General features: G+C 42.2%; 2 protein-coding genes across 3 annotated transcripts; one reads left to right on the top strand and one right to left on the bottom strand.

Annotated features, from left to right (window-relative positions):
* Positions 1-933: 933 nt before the first annotated feature.
* Positions 934-10,452, bottom strand: ilrun (inflammation and lipid regulator with UBA-like and NBR1-like domains). Its single transcript, XM_018760169.2, has 5 exons — positions 9,787-10,452; positions 6,730-6,884; positions 6,034-6,231; positions 4,776-5,080; positions 934-3,139 (listed from the first exon to the last, which is right to left on the bottom strand). The coding sequence occupies exons 1-5, from the start codon at positions 9,942-9,944 to the stop codon at positions 3,104-3,106; spliced, it is 852 nt and encodes a 283-aa protein (XP_018615685.1). The 5' UTR covers positions 9,945-10,452; the 3' UTR covers positions 934-3,103.
* A 188-nt stretch (positions 10,453-10,640) lies between these two features.
* snrpc (small nuclear ribonucleoprotein polypeptide C) lies at positions 10,641-16,755 on the top strand. 2 transcript variants are annotated; one of them, XM_018760297.1, is made up of 7 exons: positions 10,642-10,736; positions 11,032-11,074; positions 11,996-12,104; positions 12,758-12,847; positions 13,224-13,328; positions 16,032-16,136; positions 16,278-16,755. In XM_018760297.1, exons 1-7 carry the CDS (start codon positions 10,729-10,731, stop codon positions 16,286-16,288), a joined length of 471 nt encoding a protein of 156 aa, XP_018615813.1. In that variant the 5' UTR covers positions 10,642-10,728; the 3' UTR covers positions 16,289-16,755. The 2 variants fall into 2 exon arrangements, with proteins under 2 accessions (XP_018615812.1, XP_018615813.1); XM_018760296.1 differs by lacking the exon at positions 16,278-16,755 and having other exon boundaries at positions 10,641-10,736; positions 16,032-16,174.
* Positions 16,756-17,899: the final 1,144 nt, after the last annotated feature.

Raw genomic sequence — 17,899 nt, 5'->3', positions numbered from 1 at the left:
GAGCATGTTAAGCTATGTACCGGAGTAAGTGGCAGCCTTACTGCCCACTGCTGTGGAAAGAAGGATCTGGACTAAAAGTGTGGGAAAAGCTACAGGACAGAACACCACCAGACTGACCTCATGTTCATGGCCAGAAAACCATAGGCCATGAGGGTGCACACAAGGATCTCGGGTTCAGTTGTATCTCATGCTGCAGTACCGAGAAATATACTTCCCTGCATTGTTGCAGTAACATGTTTTGCAGCTGTTCAATTAGGCAAGTAGTAGCTTAGTGTACACGTATACCATTGTTAAGTTGTAAAGCATCAGCAAAATTAAAACACAACAGGTATGTGTTGATTCAGCATTTATGCAAATTTCCCTTAAAGGGTATTTCCTGTAAAACAGTTTTGTCACAAGCATCCCACAAGTTTCAGTAACCAACTGAAAACATGGCAGATCATATGATAGATCACCCCAAGGACACTAATGTGCCGTTGCTCCACAGCAGCTGAACGCTTAAGGACCCTGTAATGCCAACTAAAAATCAGTGGTTATTAAACCATCACTGAGAAGAAGTTACTAATAAATTTGTACATAATGTTGCTCAGTTCCCTGTCACCCAGGTAATGTGGCTTTTGTGGACTGCTGCTCTGCACAGTCTGTACCCTATAAACATGCTCCTGCAGCCCCACCTTTTAGCCCTTGGCTTTTGAAAAGTCCCCACTGCTTCCACTTATACACCCCACCTCCAGGGCTGTACCGAACTGCCTAGCAGGGGAGAGAGTGCAAACAAGTAAAAACACACGTGACAAACTGAAACATGATGGTGTATCAAATATTCTCCGCAAAAAATGTTAGGAAACTTCTTGTAAAGCAGGTACACATCATGTATATTGTGACAATGAGGAAAGGAAAAAAGTACAAGTATGTATTTTTTCTTTTTCAGTGTTAATTTAATCATACAAATGTTCATTTGTACATACAGGTAAAAGGCGTCAAATTACTTTAGTTTTTCCCCTCCTCTTCAAAATGTGCTATCATTGGACTTCGCACAGACATCTGACTCATCCATTCCCCATACTACCCCACACAAAACTCTACACTCACCCAAATCACAGAAAAAGGAAATACCATCCATATCCAGGAATCAAAAAAAGATCACTTTTGCACAAAAATGTTTGCAGAAATCCAGAAAGTGAACAGAATAAAAAGAGAAAAAGGAAACAAGAAAGAGAAAGGCAGGACAGTGTATACTTTTTGGGTGGAGAAGATTTGTGGTTTAAGCCAAAAAGGACAAAAAAAAAAAAAGAAAAAAAAAACCGATCAACGAGCACCACCAATTACAGCCACACTAACCCTAAAGCAAACAGCTGTTACAGATGTAGCTGGTCACGAATGCCCGTGGGGTCCAGATGAGGTCGTGCATTGGGCAGAAGGCAAGAGGACGCGCTCTGCTGTGCTCAATGTTTCGTGTTGAGCCCTCAGAGGCCAGGCAGAGATCTCTCCGCCTCTAGCGTCAGTGGATTAACTGTCCACATCAGCCTCGCTCCTCTGCACGAATATGATAAATCAATGTCAAATAGTAATGTCAAATGCTGCTGACAGATGCAAAAAAACAAAAAAAACTGGAGTCAAAAAGTGGTTTCATAGTGTCTTCTATCGTTAATGAAGAAAATTACTAAACGTAACCATGCATCTTCTGCATGTTGCGAAACGTGATCAAACGATCTCACGACCTACAAACTGAGAGACGCACGCGCACATACACACGCACACTTTAAAGCAACATTTTCCAAAGGTGAACTGCCTCTCTTCAGTGAAGCTCATGTTTGGGACAGCTCACAAGTGCAACAAAACAACACTTCAATGTGTCACATGTGAAAACAGTGTATAACACACAAAAACAACCGGGACAGGACACTCCTCGACGTGCTCTGCTGAACTGAGAACGGGAGACCAGCCTCGTCTCCTTTAAGGCACGTCGCACTCCACTGGTGCCCTGGCTTGCTGTACAGTACGTTCACACTGCGGACAGCATGTAAGTGAGGGGTTCCTCACGCACCGATGGCTCCGTGGCAAACTCCAAAAACTGAACGAAAGACTTGCCGTGTGATGGAGCAAAGAATTTCTACAACTGACTCTAGCAGGATGTGAAAAAAGAGAGCCTCTATCAAGGCTAACCCAGCAGTTTGAGGTTAGCTATGGGTAGCTTTGATTGGTATCGCCCTCCGTCAGAGTAGGATGGTACTGCAGCCCAACTCACCATTCTTCAGTGTATGGGCACCAATATGTATTGTATATTTTATAATGTCTGAACAGGGAAACATCCCTGCAGACATTTAGAGCCGGAACATTAAATTCATTCGGCAGTGATGTGAACAGTTCTGCCTCTGACTACGTCAGGAGAAGAAGCTAAAGCAGGCACCGGCATCAAGCTTAGTCCTCCCTTCCTCCATTCCTGGGAAATCTGAATCCTTTGTCTCCTCTGGAATAGTTTCTTCACATAAACTGGGTACGTTAATCACCCAAAAAGTATACACCATAACATTGTTACAAAACTGCAAAAAAGACAAAAAAAAAAAAAGGGAAAAACAGGTAAACAAGGATATTCAAAAAGTTTATAAATGTCTATTCAAACAACTACAGTCGTTCAACAAAAACCTAATGTTTCAATGGCTTTTTTCCCCCCTTTCTTCACTCGAATGCTGCACTCGGACACACGCTCGCTCACCCTTGCTCTCTCTGCAGTCTCTACTTGGTTTTGTGTGTCAACAACTAAAAAAAGACAGAAGAAAAAATAATGCATATTCCACTTCTTTTAAAAGATTCATAGCACTCTTTTCTTAATTTAGCATTCACACATGCATACGCTGGGTGTTTGATGTTGGATGAATTACATATCAGGAACAAAAAACAAAAAAAAGTCTTATCTTCAGTTTTCATTCGTGTTGATGTCAGGGGGGAAGGTGGGGTGGGGGGGGGGGGGTCATGTCAAGTGTCAATATGAAAGTTGCAGTTGCTCCTGCCCTGCCCATACTCCACCCTGCCACCCCCCTTGCATGGGATAAGGCCAGAGGTGCTGGTTCACAGCACCACGTGGGCCACAGGGAGGGGCTGTGTCTTAAGACTGTCCGAAAGGGTAGGGTCCGTGGATGCCCTGGGAAAAGACGGGGATACAGAGAAGGCAGAAAACATGGTTAAACAGACACAGTGATGTACATTACACTTACATTTATTAATTTAGCAGACACTTTTCTCCAAAGCAATTTCCAATTTACACCATATAATAGTACCAGCCCACACCTTATTCACCTAAAGTGACCTACACTGCTACATACACTACTTACAATGAGTCACTCATCCATACATCAGTGGAACACACTCTCTCAGTCACTCACACACTATGGGTTAACCTGTACAGCATGTCTTTGGAGAGCGGAAGGAAACCCAAGCACCCGGAGAAAACCAACATTATCTACTACATTATCTGTTTTAATAACTTTTTAAAAAACTACATGCAAGCACCTGCATAATGTACACTGCAGTCAGATCTCTTCACCGGTTCATGCAGATACACTTACGTATCGTTTTCCGAGACGTACACCGCTTTGGAGAAAAGTGTCTGCTATATGAGTTCAGAACCACGCTACTCCAGAATAAGCAGTACGTAGTATAAGCAGTATAAGCATATCTGTTTAAAAAAATCTGCACAGTTATGGCCAAACTGGACCCGTTGTTATGGTCTCCCTGTGCCATAACACAAATGCTGGGAAGGTTAACCCAACTGCCTGTAAAAGGAGTGGAAACATTATTTTGTGGAAACATTGCACAGGACTCATCCGTCATACAGACAAGACTGAGATTGATCATAAAAATGTCAAACAAAGACCCTGTCAGAAAACACCTTTTTTGCACATTCCCTTTTCCTCTATTCCAACACAGCACCGTGGCACTACTGTGTTTTGCCAGAGTTGTTCTAAAAGAAAACGCAGAAGGATGGGAACAAAGTTCCAGTCTGTTACTCAGGCCTGAGGATATGATCTCGTTTTGACCTTTTCCCGGCTAACCGAACGCATGTAAAGCAGGAAGTCAGAGAGATGGCAGTCATGTTATCAGACTACTGCCAGAAACAAGCAGAGAACCATAACCATTAAAAGCCAAGCCCTACAATTAATGTGAAATAAATTCAATCAGGAATTTTTAAGTGAATGTTTGCTTTAGTTACTCATCCAACCACAGTGTTACTCATGTTTGAAAAAAGAAAAACAATCTACACCTGCAAGAAGGAAGTGCATGTGGGGACAACCAGATGTGAGCAATCTGATTCCCCAGGCAAAGCAGGGATCCAGTTTGTCATGGTGAGGGTTCAACTGATACTCAAACACTATTCTTTATGAATGGAGTTGTCCTTTACATGGAAAATGTAAATAATTTAGACAAACACAATCCCCAGCTTTGCCATTTACACCTTTGCAGTTGACAGTCCTTGGGCAGCAAAAAGGACTGGAAAATTTCCTCTGAGCTAAATCCCACACCCCCCCCAAGACCAAACATGTACACAGAAAGAATCCTGTTACTGGCTGAAAATTGTAACCTCTGTTTTAAAGCAACCACAGGGTCTGTACTGTACAAACACATCTTTCTGGAAACAAACACAGCAATTTAGTATTATATTTCTGTGCCTTTTCAGCGTCCCTCCTTTTGAAGTGATGCAACACAAAATGCAGGATCTGGAACAGAGTCTGAGCTCCAGCATTCAGGCCTCTCTCTCCCGTCTGCCACAGAAAGCTTACCTGGCCATACGTCACTACTGACAGGTTGTTTTGGAGACTGTTTGGTGTTATATTTACAGAGCTGTGTGACAGTCCATTTTGATCTTGCTGGGTCCGCTCAGAGTGGCCTTCCCATGGGGCCCCAGGGCCCTTGAGCCGCTCATCTCCAGCTGCGTGTTTGCTCTTCTGAGGGGAGGCAAAGGGGTTGAAGTCACCTTCCACACTGCGATGGGGCTGAGTGTTGAACTCTGTCTCGAAGGAGGAGAGCTGCTGTGTGACGCCCAGGAGGCCACCAACCTCTACACTCAGGATCACCCAGATTACATCTGCAGAGAACATATAAATGAGGGGCAGGGGGGTCATTTTTACTCAACCTACTTCCTCAGAAGATGAGCTGCTGACTATACTTGTAAGGATATTGAAAACAGGACAATAGCAAAGGACAGTGACTTCAGAACTTTAAGCTGCAGATTCAGATCCTGACAGCAGACCTGGCACCCTTGAGGTCACTAAACAGAAGATGATACCATCAAAAAACATTAATCTGTACAAATGAGTGACACCGCCAAACACAATTAACAGAAGGTGAGAGCTGCAGTAACCACTGTTCACAGAGCAAACTTAATGCTTGTTGTGCCACCTAGTGGTCAAAAAAATGAATATCTGGAGCGATCCAAATTAAGTTTGTAAAACTTACACATTGTCACTCATATGAGAACTTTGATACTGAGTGGACTTTACACTGATCCAAACAAGAAGTCTAACAGATGCAGGTGTTAATAAAAACAACTAGCTATTTGGCTCTTTGTCATCTAACTAGTAAAATCAGCAATAGCAATTCAGACAGACAAAATGACATGGAAATTTGGAAGTCAAGCAGTCAGTTCCCCTACTCTTGGCAATCTATAAAGATGACTTTTTAGTGTGAGATATTTGATAATAATAAAAGGTAATATACGACATTGTTAAATTAAATTCGATTATACCTTTAATAACAGGACTGAAATTTATACAATGCTGAGATAAAGGGGTAATAGAGAAATCACAATGAATTAAAATTTCATTGAGATTAAGTTATTTTCAGTGCCTAAATACCTGAAGCTAAATTCCCAAGCAAACAATCTTATTCAGCAAGCTAAAAAATAGCTAGTTGAAAGAAAACCAGCATGATTACCCACCTCACTTTGCCTGAGCAGGGACAAAGATCAACCTTTCAAGGGAAACAAGACTGTACACCCCTGACAGTGAGCCCAGCCACATGTGACGCCAAACATCTCACCTCCATAGAAGAGGCCAGTGGCCGTACACATCCTCCACTGGCCCTGATACATGCCAGGGGTGGCCGGGCTACGCATCTGCACACTGACGTCTGACACCTCCTGGGGCTCCAGCGAGCGCACCATCACCATGTTCACGTGCCCAAACTGGTCACCACCCACGTACTTCAGACATACCCCAGGGGGCCAAGACTCTGTCCCTGTTAAAAACAAAAAAACAAATATGGTCATCATCATGATGAACATCATCAGTAGATCTTTTTAAGGAGGCGGTGAGACGTTCTCTAATACGGGCTCCTGTGTTACTGTGTTTTCCTTTTTTTTTTTAAACAGCAACAACTGCAGAGTTAAATGAGACTAGAAGATGCAGTTCTAATAACTACCAACAAAAATAACAGAATCTTACTCAACTTTGTGTGTCAAGATTTAGAAGCGGTATTAGTAAAACTGCTTTTAAACAGTTTGGGTTTAGGTTTCCTAAATTCATGTTCATCCTCAACAGAAGCCTTACTGATAAGAAAGCTGGATGACACATAACGTACCTGAGCTTAACAAATTTGAAAGTTACAAAACAACATAGCATTCACTGTGAGGACATGCCCTTTAAAACCACACACTACTACACCAGAACATTAGCCAGTTAAGCCACTTTAACAAAGGTAAGTGATAAATCAGTTAACTCAGGGGTTTGCACTGACCTGTGTTCTGTATCCTCCAGGTCTTTGTGAAAGGTGTGTCAGGGGGCACAGATTCTCCCTCCCCAATCGTTACATCCTCCACAAATGACATAGAAGGTGCATTGATGTTGGGGCTCTCAAAGTCATAGTAAGCCCCAATGGCTGCCTGAAGGTTCCTTCAAGGGGAAAAAGAATCAGTAAAGGAAAATCAGTCAATCAAAAAAAAAAAAAAATTACAGTTTTTAAACACAAACCATTTGCATCAAAATAACAGCAATGAGGAAAGTTGACTTTTAAAAAAAAAAAAAAACCAAGTTTTTTTTTTTTTTTCCTTAATTATATTATAATGCTGTTGCTTTTAATTTGTCAAACATTTCACACAAACAGACTGGGGATTCAGAATCCCTCACCAGTACACTAATTATAATCTTCACTTTGGCAAACAGTCTGACACACATCCCGTACGAGTTAAACTAATTAATCGATTGTCTTGCAATAGATGATGAAAACACAAATAATCATGAAAGTAATCATAAAAGCAGACTGCAATTATTTTGGGTCTTAAAATGTCCATGAGGTTTACTAATTGATTGCATCTAAAGCTCTTCATCTGTTGAGTGCACTTTTGTTTCTCTGAGATGTACACAAGATGATCACTTGCAGAAAAGCGCCTGTTAAGTGAATGAATGTACATGGCTGTCAGCAGCATTCCCTAGTTTGTATGAAAGACAGGGCTCATACCAGCAGCCTGTAACGGCAATGTTATCAAAGGAAAGAGTGGCTCATGTAAACAGCCACTCCCTCTCATTCCACAGACTCTTCATATTACTAATTATCCTCTTCGCCTGCAGTCTGAACTGTGATGCGCACTCGAGTGTTCTCGCTCTAAAAGGCAGCTCTACTCAGGGCAGCAAGGACAACGTACACCAAGGCACCTGGAAAGCCTGGCTATAGGCTGCGACACCTCTTGTGCCTTTCATCCTGGAGAATTTCACAACAGCTCTCTAACAGTTTTGCGCGAAGGCGAAGATGAAGATGAGCGCAGGGCCGACAGACTTCTGTCAAAGGTAGCAGACTGCAACTGCCGATAAGCCGTTAAACTGTAACTGCACCAGAAGAACTAGGATGAGTTGTAAAAAGGGGAACCTTATTCACCTTCACTTTTTCTCATGCCTCCCGGAGCTAAGCAACCACAAAAAAAAAAACACATACAACAACACAAAACAAAAAGATTGCCCCAGAATACACAAAAAGAAAACTGATACCCTAGTCCTCTTTGCCTGGCAAATGAGCAGAGCACTTCAGCAGTTCACCTCTAAGCATGCGGGATGCTCCGCTCTCCTCCTTACAGCAATATCGACCTGTCTGAGTGGAGGGGTTAGCACATGCGGAAACTCGCGCCAGGCTGCCCTGTGTTGCAGGTTTAAAGACGTTCCCATGCTGTTTTTGCCATACTGATTCAAGAGTTTAAACTACAATTGTTTAGTTTGCTTAATTATTTCATGTGTTTTTTTTTTTTTTTTTTTTTTTACTTTTATTTACCATTAATACAGCAGGGTATTCCTACTAGAATAATTCAAGGTAAGTACCTTGATCAAGAGCATGGTAGAATGTGAGGTTCAAACCAACAACCTTCAGGTGCCACAGGCACAGCTCTAACCACTACACCACCTCCTGTAATTGTCTAATGAGGCTCCTGTTATGTCCAGGTTTGCTTATTTTGATGCTCGATGTTTAATGGTGTGTGGAACCTGAGCTGGAGGCCACCAGCCGCACTTTGCCCCACACAGACACCCCCCGCGATGCAGAATGGAAACAGAGAGAGAAAGGCGCGGGAGGAGTTGAGACAGGTGTCCCCCTTTTGTTCATCATTTTGACGCAGTTTGCCCTCAACCGGTTCTGAAAAGAGCGAGTAACCCTTTGAAGTGAACCCTTGGTATGAACCATTCAAAAACGTAATAATAGATGCAAAGCGAGCTTGGTCACGCGCCATGACGGCATCGGTATCGGTGCACGTGCAGAGGCGTGTCGCACTTCTAATTTTAGTTGCAATTTTCGCTACGTTTCGAACTGATCGGAGAGCGGCCCCACGCGGAGCACGTGACTCCACACAAGCGCAGTTATTTAGAGCGAAAGACGGCGCTGCGCCGTGGACGCGGCAGGCTGCTCGCGCTGGCACGCGCGGCGGAGTTCGGCGCACGACACCTGTACGGTGCAGCAGAGCAGAACCGAACATCTCTTTAACTGTTCGCTTCTGGTACCCTGGCTTGTTATCAGCGTGATTTTAGCTATTCCAACGGACCACGACTTCATAATATTTGAGCGCAGAGAAGTATCCAAAAAAACTTGTGACGAGATTAAGCTGTAACTTTTTTGGGAAAAAAGTGGCCGCTCCTCTTTTAGACACAACGAATCATTTAGCGTATCATCAAATGACTTTTTATGCCATTAAACGCCGTATATTCACTCAGGCGCAAATCTATTATCTAACTAAGCACAGCCACAGGCGTGCGTACACCCACCGCGTGCGATAAACTCATGAGAGTTCGTTATTAGGTAGGTGCCGAAGTCCGCTCTGGACACTGTCTGGACAAGGGGAGGATGAGGAAACAGTCAAATTGAAAGTAAATCATTATAAAAGCGAAGATGTCGCCTTCCTGCGATGAGCTATGCCCCTAGACTAGATCTCCTCTCCACTCCACTCAAACTCCTGTGCCGCCGCCGTCACAGAGTTTATGTTGTCTGGGTTCTTGTACAAGTTTACATTCCCTCATGTTGTTACACAACTTGTTTTGCTACTGCCAGTTCCAAATATGGCAAATGTTCCAGTTCACAGAGCAGCAGGTCGGACTCGGAACGCCGTTCCAACTGTACACCTAGCCTAGTACAGAGGGTACTGACACAGTGAGTGGCCCCAATTACTACAAAGACAAATGAACAACTTTCTGCTGAAACATACATTTTCGTTGCATTTTCATAAGACGTACCGTCACATGGAAACATGACCGACTACTCCATCCGTGCAGTTAACAAATTCAGTTGGTTAAAGGACTAGGCCGCGTGTATCCTCGGACTCACCAGTTGGTCATATCCAGGAAAAAGGCGCAGCCGGCCGGGTTCAGCTGGAAGCCGAGCAGCCTCTGGAACTCGGAGATGAGCACGTCTTTGTCGGTAGTACCCATACAGCTGAATTTCTGCATGAAGTCCGGGTCTAGGTCCATGTCCATGCCCTCCATGGCGGGGTGTCCCGGGGCGGAGACGGGGGGTTTCTCTACTAATTTAGTCCGAGGCCTCAGCCACTCATAACAACCAAGCCAATAACAAGCCCAATGCGCATGGCTGAGAAGGGCCCTGGCTAGCGGAAAACGTCATCACGTCCCATAACGCCTGAAAGTTGAGCGCACGTCGTAGTGTGACGTCAACCGTTGCTATGCGAAAGCCGCTTTTCATTGGCGCATTCCCTTGGAAACGGCTTGTACCCCTCACTGAAAGGACCGAGCTCCTCACTGACCGACTTGCGCTATATTGCATCAATGTGTATATACAGTATATGTAATATATACATGTATACATGATGATAATATGTCAGTTAATTTAACACTATAAAGTACAAGAACAGCATAGATAATATGAATAATACTGCATTCTGGAAATAAGGCAGATGATGGCTATTTAAGTTAGTATTCAGCCAGTAGCAGACAAAATGTGCATTTCAGTTACAAAGAGTATTTGGTATTGATACTCTTTCCCTTAATATCCATAAGAACATCTGACACTTGAAAACGATAACGAAAGGAATTCGTGACACTGCTTACGAACCACAGACTTCGCTATTGGTAGTTCAGTACTGTATTCCGCTGCTGGAGGACTGGGCAAATGCAGCCGGTGGGGGCGCTGGGACTAACAGATTCTTTTTTTCCTGTATTGTTGATCCCGCCTCCTTCCCTCAATTCGTCACTTCCGTTCGCAGTACCACGGAAGCCAATGTCCTGGATGTGAGCACGAGCCAGGGTTTGAAAAATGCCGAAGTAAGTGTTTTGTTTATCAAACGTACATTTTGGCGAAGTTGTTCAGTTTACGCGGTTATTTAGTTTATTTATCATTGTGAGGTTTGTGTTTCGGATTTCACCTCTCCATAAGAAAGTGGCCAATGAATGATTGTGCAAGTTGTGTTGTTGTGCCTTCGCTTCGTCTGCAGTTGTTCTACCGGCGACTGCTTGACTTAAGTAAAAAGGTGAAATTTGAAATGTTAATAAATGCAAACCGCGTGACTGTTAAGGTGAAGTGCTTTTTTTGTAATCTTCATTATGATGACTGTTTTAGGTTTTACTGTGATTACTGCGACACGTACCTGACCCACGACTCGGTAAGTTTTGCGTCAGTGACCGTGTCGTGTGTCGCGCGCGCGGTGTGGAAACGAGACTTCATCAAATGTGAGGTTTTTTTGTGTTCGGACAGAGCACGTTCAAAGCAACCTTGTACTTCTCTTTGTGTGCTGATGCTTTTTATATATCATCATGCAACACAGAGAGAGAAAGTACTTTTGCACTCAGTTCAGGTAAGTACCAGTTTGCCAGGAGTTCTACAGGAGGTGTGTGGGACTTGAAAAAAATTTAGGGAACAGTCCATGTCCTACATGCTGCCACACTTAGCTCAGCCTTGCCTGAGGTTTGCTGTGTAACATTCAACATGTGGGACAAGATGTTACACCCCATGTGCACATTTCAGTGGCTGTACACAAGGACACCAGACTTTTTTCTGAGGCCACAGAGGAAAAACACCCAGCATTGCCATCATGCATCTCCATGGCTCAAGATCAAGCATCTTAATTTCCTCCCCCATCCACTACATCAACCACAGGGTGCCAACACGGGTATTTCATTGAGGTTGTCAAAGGGGCAGCTCCTTTTGTCAGTGTTTTGCTAAATTAGTGTGTGGCTAGTAACACTACACAGTATTCGTTGTAAGTCGCTTTGGAGAAAAGCATCTGCTAAGTGAATAGATGTAAGTGTAAATGAATTAGGCCTACGACACCTCAGGAAATCTCAACAGTTCAGTCTGGCATCCCAGACCCACCCCCGTCCACACACGTTACATGCCCTTCATCCTTAACAAATGCAGCAACTCCATAAACTCAAACCATGCCAGATAATACCATACCTCCATACATGCCAACAAAAGCTGCACCTGCACCACTCTACACACGTAAACCAAACTTAAGATTCATTTCATTCATTCATTTCGGAGAAGAATGAATATGTTTGATAATGAACAGTACCTTTGACAGCCGTCCGTGAGGAAGACGCACTGCAGCGGGCGCAAGCACAAGGAAAACGTTAAAGACTATTACCAGAAGTGGATGGAGGAGCAGGCCCAGAGCCTTATTGACAAAACGAGTAAGGCACATGGGAAGGCAACTGTAAATTGCCCCCTTTTCTCTTTGCTGCTGTTTTACACTCTCTTCTGATTAACAACCACCCTTGATTTTTAGAAAAAATAATGTTAGACAAGTCATAAATATATTTCTCTTACCTCATAGTTTCCAGTTAATATTGTACATTTCTGTAAGCAGACACACACACACACACACATTCTCAGAACCGCTTGTCCGACACGGGGTCGCGGGGAACCGGAGCCTACCCAGTAACACAGGGCGTAAGGCCGGAGGGGGAGGGGACACACCCAGGACAGGACTCCAGTCCGTCGCAAGGCACCCCAAGCGGGACTCGAACCCCAGACCCACCGGAAAGCAGGACCGTGGTCCAACCCACTGTGCCACCGCACCCCCTCTTTAAGCAGACATCTACCTAAAATCTGTTATTTAGACCCCAGCATGTCCTCATTTTTAGCTTTGTTTACCTTCGTTTGCAATTTGGAATTATGGTCAGTTGAAGATATAATATGCTGTGTAATGTTGTGTGTGGCATGTAAGACACAGCTGTAAGAAATTCCTGCTACACAGACACAAAAGTCATTGCACTATTTTCATTGTCTCTTTGCTGTTGGCTTTGTTGAGCATAAAGCTAAAGCATATTCTGTGTTTTCTTAGCTGCTGCATTCCAGCAAGGGAAGATCCCAGCCACACCCTTTCCTGGGGCTCCACCCCCTGGTGGAGCAATGCTTCCACCTCCAAACATCAGTAAGTGTATCAGAAAATGTTTTGCTGGTTTCCTTTTGTGTGTGTGTGTGTGTGTGTGTGTATTTTTTTAATTGAATTTCCAGGTTTGTTTGAGGAGTGTGTGGCATTTTAATGTTTTATACTTGCCTGTGTTAATGTCAGTCTTTCTTCCCAGATATCTTCAGTGGTGTCAGGAGCGGTTGAAACAAGTTTGTGCATTATTGTGTGACAGCCTGAAATCATAACACAGGAGCACAACCAAGATCCTAATAATTAACAAAAGAGATCAGTGAAAACAGTAAACTGGTGTATTTAGTCGACATATCTTATATTCTGTGTTACTTGGTTATCTTAGGACCTAAATTTTGATGAAAAGTAAGTAAGAACCTCTCCACAGGTGGACCACCACGTCCTGGAATGCTTCCTGCACCCCCTATGGGTGGTCCTCCCATGATGCCAATGATGGGCCCCCCTCCACCTGGTATGATGCCTGGTGGACCAGGTGAGTTTACCAATCGTGCCCAAAGAATACGACAGCATGTGGAATATGAACCATTTCTCTTGCTCTGGTTTAGTGGACCATTGAATGCTGTGTGAATCGTTTTTATTTACCAGTTAAATTGTCATTATTTGTGACGTGGATACTGTAACAGCATCATAAATTTGTTTGTATAAATGAAGATGATAGTGGCATCAGTGAAAATTATACCTGTATTTTTTGAGGTTTTTTTTTTTTTTTTTTTTTGAGTTAGCTTGCCATTAATTCAGGGGCTGAGGCCTGGAGTCAGTAATTTTTAATGAACATGGATGTGGTTCTGCAAGAGCTGGGAAGGAGCTTGTGACTGACAGAAGTCAGAAATTCTTCACAGGGACCTTGAATTCTGTACATATTTCTCTTAGATCTTCATGTTTTACGGTACCAGAATCCCACCCTTAAATAAAGTCAACGTATTTGGAATAGTCTTAACATTGTGTCCTTGTTTAAAGGGAGAAATATTAATCATTTGCAGCCTAGGGTTCCAAAAGAGATGTGCTGCTATTATTGGTGATCAAGCGTGGAAGAGACAGTATGTTGCCCCACAAAGGCTCTTTTGTTGTTACCAAGAACTGTTCATCCAAATTTGACCAAACTATGCCATCTTCCTGTCATTTTGCATGGAGTCATGCAGGTGCCACTCCTGTGGCCCATGTGTTGTTCCCTGACCTCTCTGCCCTCCGCCATGATTTATTTTTTTCACCTCTCTGGTTTGTTGTTCAGTTTGACTAATTATATGCAGCAAGGTAACTATATAATTTTGTTGATTTATTGATGGGTAACGTAAGAAAAGATGATATACAGTATTCCCTTACTATTGGGTATTTAAGGTTTTGAACAAGATGCTCTGTGGCTTATCACTTCTATACAGTTCAGGAGTATTACCTCAAAACAGCTTTTCTACCCTTTCTTGCTCCACTAATTTTTCAGAAAATAAGTTTAAACTTGAGGTTCACTGGATGGCTTGGACTGTTATAGGTCCTTAGTTGAAACTCTTGCTGATGCTCACAGTTGGGAAAGGTTGGTTGTGCCTTCATTCCTTCTGTTGCAAACAATCTAATTATTGTGTAGTTATTCAGTTTTTTATTGCAGAGCTGTAGTTCTGAAAAAGGCTTCTAAAAAAGATAACGAAAACGTTAGCTAAGGTAGAGAAGAGGGCAAAACATCTGCTAGAAGCTTATAGTTTTGGGGAAGAAAGATTGTGGTAAAACATGTTGAGTGTGGTGAAAGAACAGTGCAAACTGTTCTATGGGGGATGAAGTAAAAAGCAAAAGCTGAAAATGTAAATCTGCATCTTCATCTCCTCCACTAACTGCCTCACACTCCTTCACTATCACAATGTTTATGAAATATTTATATTTTAACTTATTGTAAATACAGTCTTAATTCTATGTTAGTGTGTTTGGCTTTTCCTTATATGGACCATCATTTTGGGGGGTGAAGTTGAGCTGAGGTTAGAAGGAATTGTAATTAAAAATTGAATATTATTATTATTATTATTATTATTATTATTGTATGTTTAGTTGGTTTTCAGGGATGAATTAGGGCTGGTTAATGGGGTTTTTTTTCTTTTCTTTTTTTTTTTTTTTTTTGCCCCATAGCCAGTCTTTGCTAAAAATTTCTCCATGTTGTGCCCATCTTTTCCTCCACCAGCTATTATTTATCTACTTTTTACTTTTATCTACTACTTTCATTTATCAGCAGTTAGTCTCACACACAATCAGAACAGAGGTCTGGGACCAATTTCATTACACTGACTTCCATAGGGTTTACAGTTACTATCTGAGATTCCTGACTTGTCACTGTTCAATAACAAGACAGTGAATGTTTCACATGTTTATGATCAGTCAGTCAACTGTCAGCACTGATTATTTGTGCAGATATTTTATTCATTATAATGTATAATTGGGTAAATAAGTCATAAGTCTTGCTTGAGCTGAAATATTAGCCCTATAAGAACATTATGGCTGCCTTTTGCAGATGTTTTTATTGCAGAAATATTGCTTTTAACATAGCCAGTGCACCAGCATTTGATCTTCTATTAGTTTGTTTCTCTGATGGAAGAATTTCCCAGTCAATATTTCTGTTCTCTACAGTGCTGTTTTAATCACACTCCTCTGGTGTCAGCATGCTTGTCCCAAGATGGGTTTTTGTTGGTGTTTCAGTCTTTGTGTGTGCGCTTGATCTATCTTGTCTGAATATCTGATTTTGGGCAGCATTGGCTGAGCCTCTCCAGCTCTCACAAGAGTGTTTAGGCTGATTTGTTGTGGATGGTGCTTTAATGATGGCATTTTGTTGTCCAGCTGTAAACTTGAGTTAATTCCTTTGTATGTATTTTCAGACCAGGGTATTCCAGTAGTTACTTTGAGCATGCAGTTCAAATGTGACACTTGCTATTCATAATTATGTGATGCATCTAGCTTTAAACTACAAAGCACAGCAACTGTGGATACCATATTCTTACACAATAAACAATTCTTATTCAGCATGTAACACCATGTCAGTGCTATAGTACTGTGTGGTCATATTTGCATGGGAAAGTGATGTTTGAAAGAAATGGAATGTGACAGATAAAATGCTCTGTTAACCGGCTCTGGATTGCAGCTGTTGACTCGTGTGTTCAGTCTCCTGTGTGGACAAATGTTCACCTGCACATCTTCTGCCCCACAGCTCCAGGTATGCGTCCCCCCATGGGCGGCCCTATGCAGATGATGCCACCTGGACCACCCATGATGAGGCCCCCTGCCCGGCCCATGATGGTGCCCCTCCGACCTGGTACGGCACGGCCTGACCGGTAGTGACGGTCTCCTCCCCCTACCCCACCTTCTGCAGAGCTCTCACCCAGCTCCTCGGAGACTGCTGGTGTGCGGCCAGGCCACCCTGTGGGAGAACTGAAGTCTTGCGTTTTGTTTTCAGGACTTTTGTGAGCGTAAACAGCGAAGCAGACAGCAGTTAACCATTCAGACTCCCAAGAAGCCAACCCACCCACCAAGAACCTTTCTGTCCTGCACTGGTCTCCCTTTGAAGCCGAAGCACAGTTCAACAGAAGTGTGGGCCTCGTTGTGCTGCTTTCTATTTGACAAACATCCATCACTTGTTTTTTGATTTATTTGAAATGTTTAGTGTCATTATATTTAATGCTGTGTGATTTCAGCTGATGTCATCAAAATGTTGTAAATGCAATAAGCAGTTATTTTGGATGACAGTTATACAATTTTAAAGTATGGTTATTTTTTTCAGTTTCACTATACTTGAATAGGATAGCCTTATTTTTCTGCCTGCTATTAACATCACACGTAATTAGCGACTTATGTGAGCATGGTCATTATGGCTGAAAAGGATACGTCTCATTAGATACTTAATTTTTTGTAGTATGATGTTTATGGTTTGTATACCCCAGTTTTTGAGAAATAAAATAATGAAAAAACACTTGTTTATCTGACATTTTTCCTGTGGTCTTCTGGTGTTGCACTTCTCGCTAATTTTCAGTTATTCGTATGGATATCTACAAGAAAATAGTGTTTACCTGTAAAAGTAATATTCAATTAAGAAAAATGCTTTTTAAAAATCCACCACGTATTCCCCTTACTCTTAAGTTTTAAAACTTATAGTGATTTTTGTTGTCAACCTGTCACAAAATGGTAGGTGTATTTGGTGTATTGACAATGCAAATCCTTAACTTCGTTGTCTATGCTGGCTGCTCATCTTATGTGACATTTCTCTTTAATTTGTTTTGCATCGTAGTAGCCTATCCTTTAAGACAATTGCCTTAAAGAACAGGGCAACACACAAGGATATTACTGAAAGGAGAAGAATAATAACCAGACCGTTACATTCCTCCACCATTGCCCGCTTGGTGGTCCCATGCACGAAAGGTCCAAAAGCAAAATTACAAAGGTTTTCAGTTCTGCCTTCAATGTGGTGGAATGACCTCCCCCTCTCACTCAGAGCTGCTGAATCTTTCTCTACATTTAAGAAAGGTCTTGAAACTCACCTCTTCAGGACTCACTTCTCCCATGATCTAAGTGCATGTACGGTATAAATGTTCATGCTCTAGAACTTTGAAATCATAACTGTTGAATAATGGATAAACTTTCATGCAGCTACTTGTGTAATATAAATGTTTAATAAAAAAAGAATATTAGGAATTGTCAGTTATTTGGATAAACCTTTATGCAGCTACTTGTATGATGTACATTGGATCATATGGTGGAAAGTAACTACGTTAGAATCACACATCTGCATCTAAGTCTGTTGATGTGAAGCACTCATTGTATTTTCTGTAAGATGTAGGTCTGTCACTTTGGAGAAAAGCATCTGCTAAATGACTAAATGTAAATTTAAGAAGAAATGAGAAAAAAATGAAAAGAGGTAAAGTACTGTGCAAAAGTCTTAGGCACTTAGATGTTTCACAAAAAAATTTGTTTTAAACGGTTACTTAATATCTTCTGCAGTAGTGTCAATGGGAAAGAGCATGTTTCAGACTTCCAAGCATTCCTTTTGCAAAAAGTTACAGTATTACAATAAGGGTTTTGTAT

This window comes from Scleropages formosus, chromosome 19, assembly GCF_900964775.1.
Source record: "Scleropages formosus chromosome 19, fSclFor1.1, whole genome shotgun sequence".
NCBI lineage: Eukaryota > Metazoa > Chordata > Actinopteri > Osteoglossiformes > Osteoglossidae > Scleropages > Scleropages formosus.
This window is presented reverse-complemented; position numbering and strand designations above follow the sequence as displayed.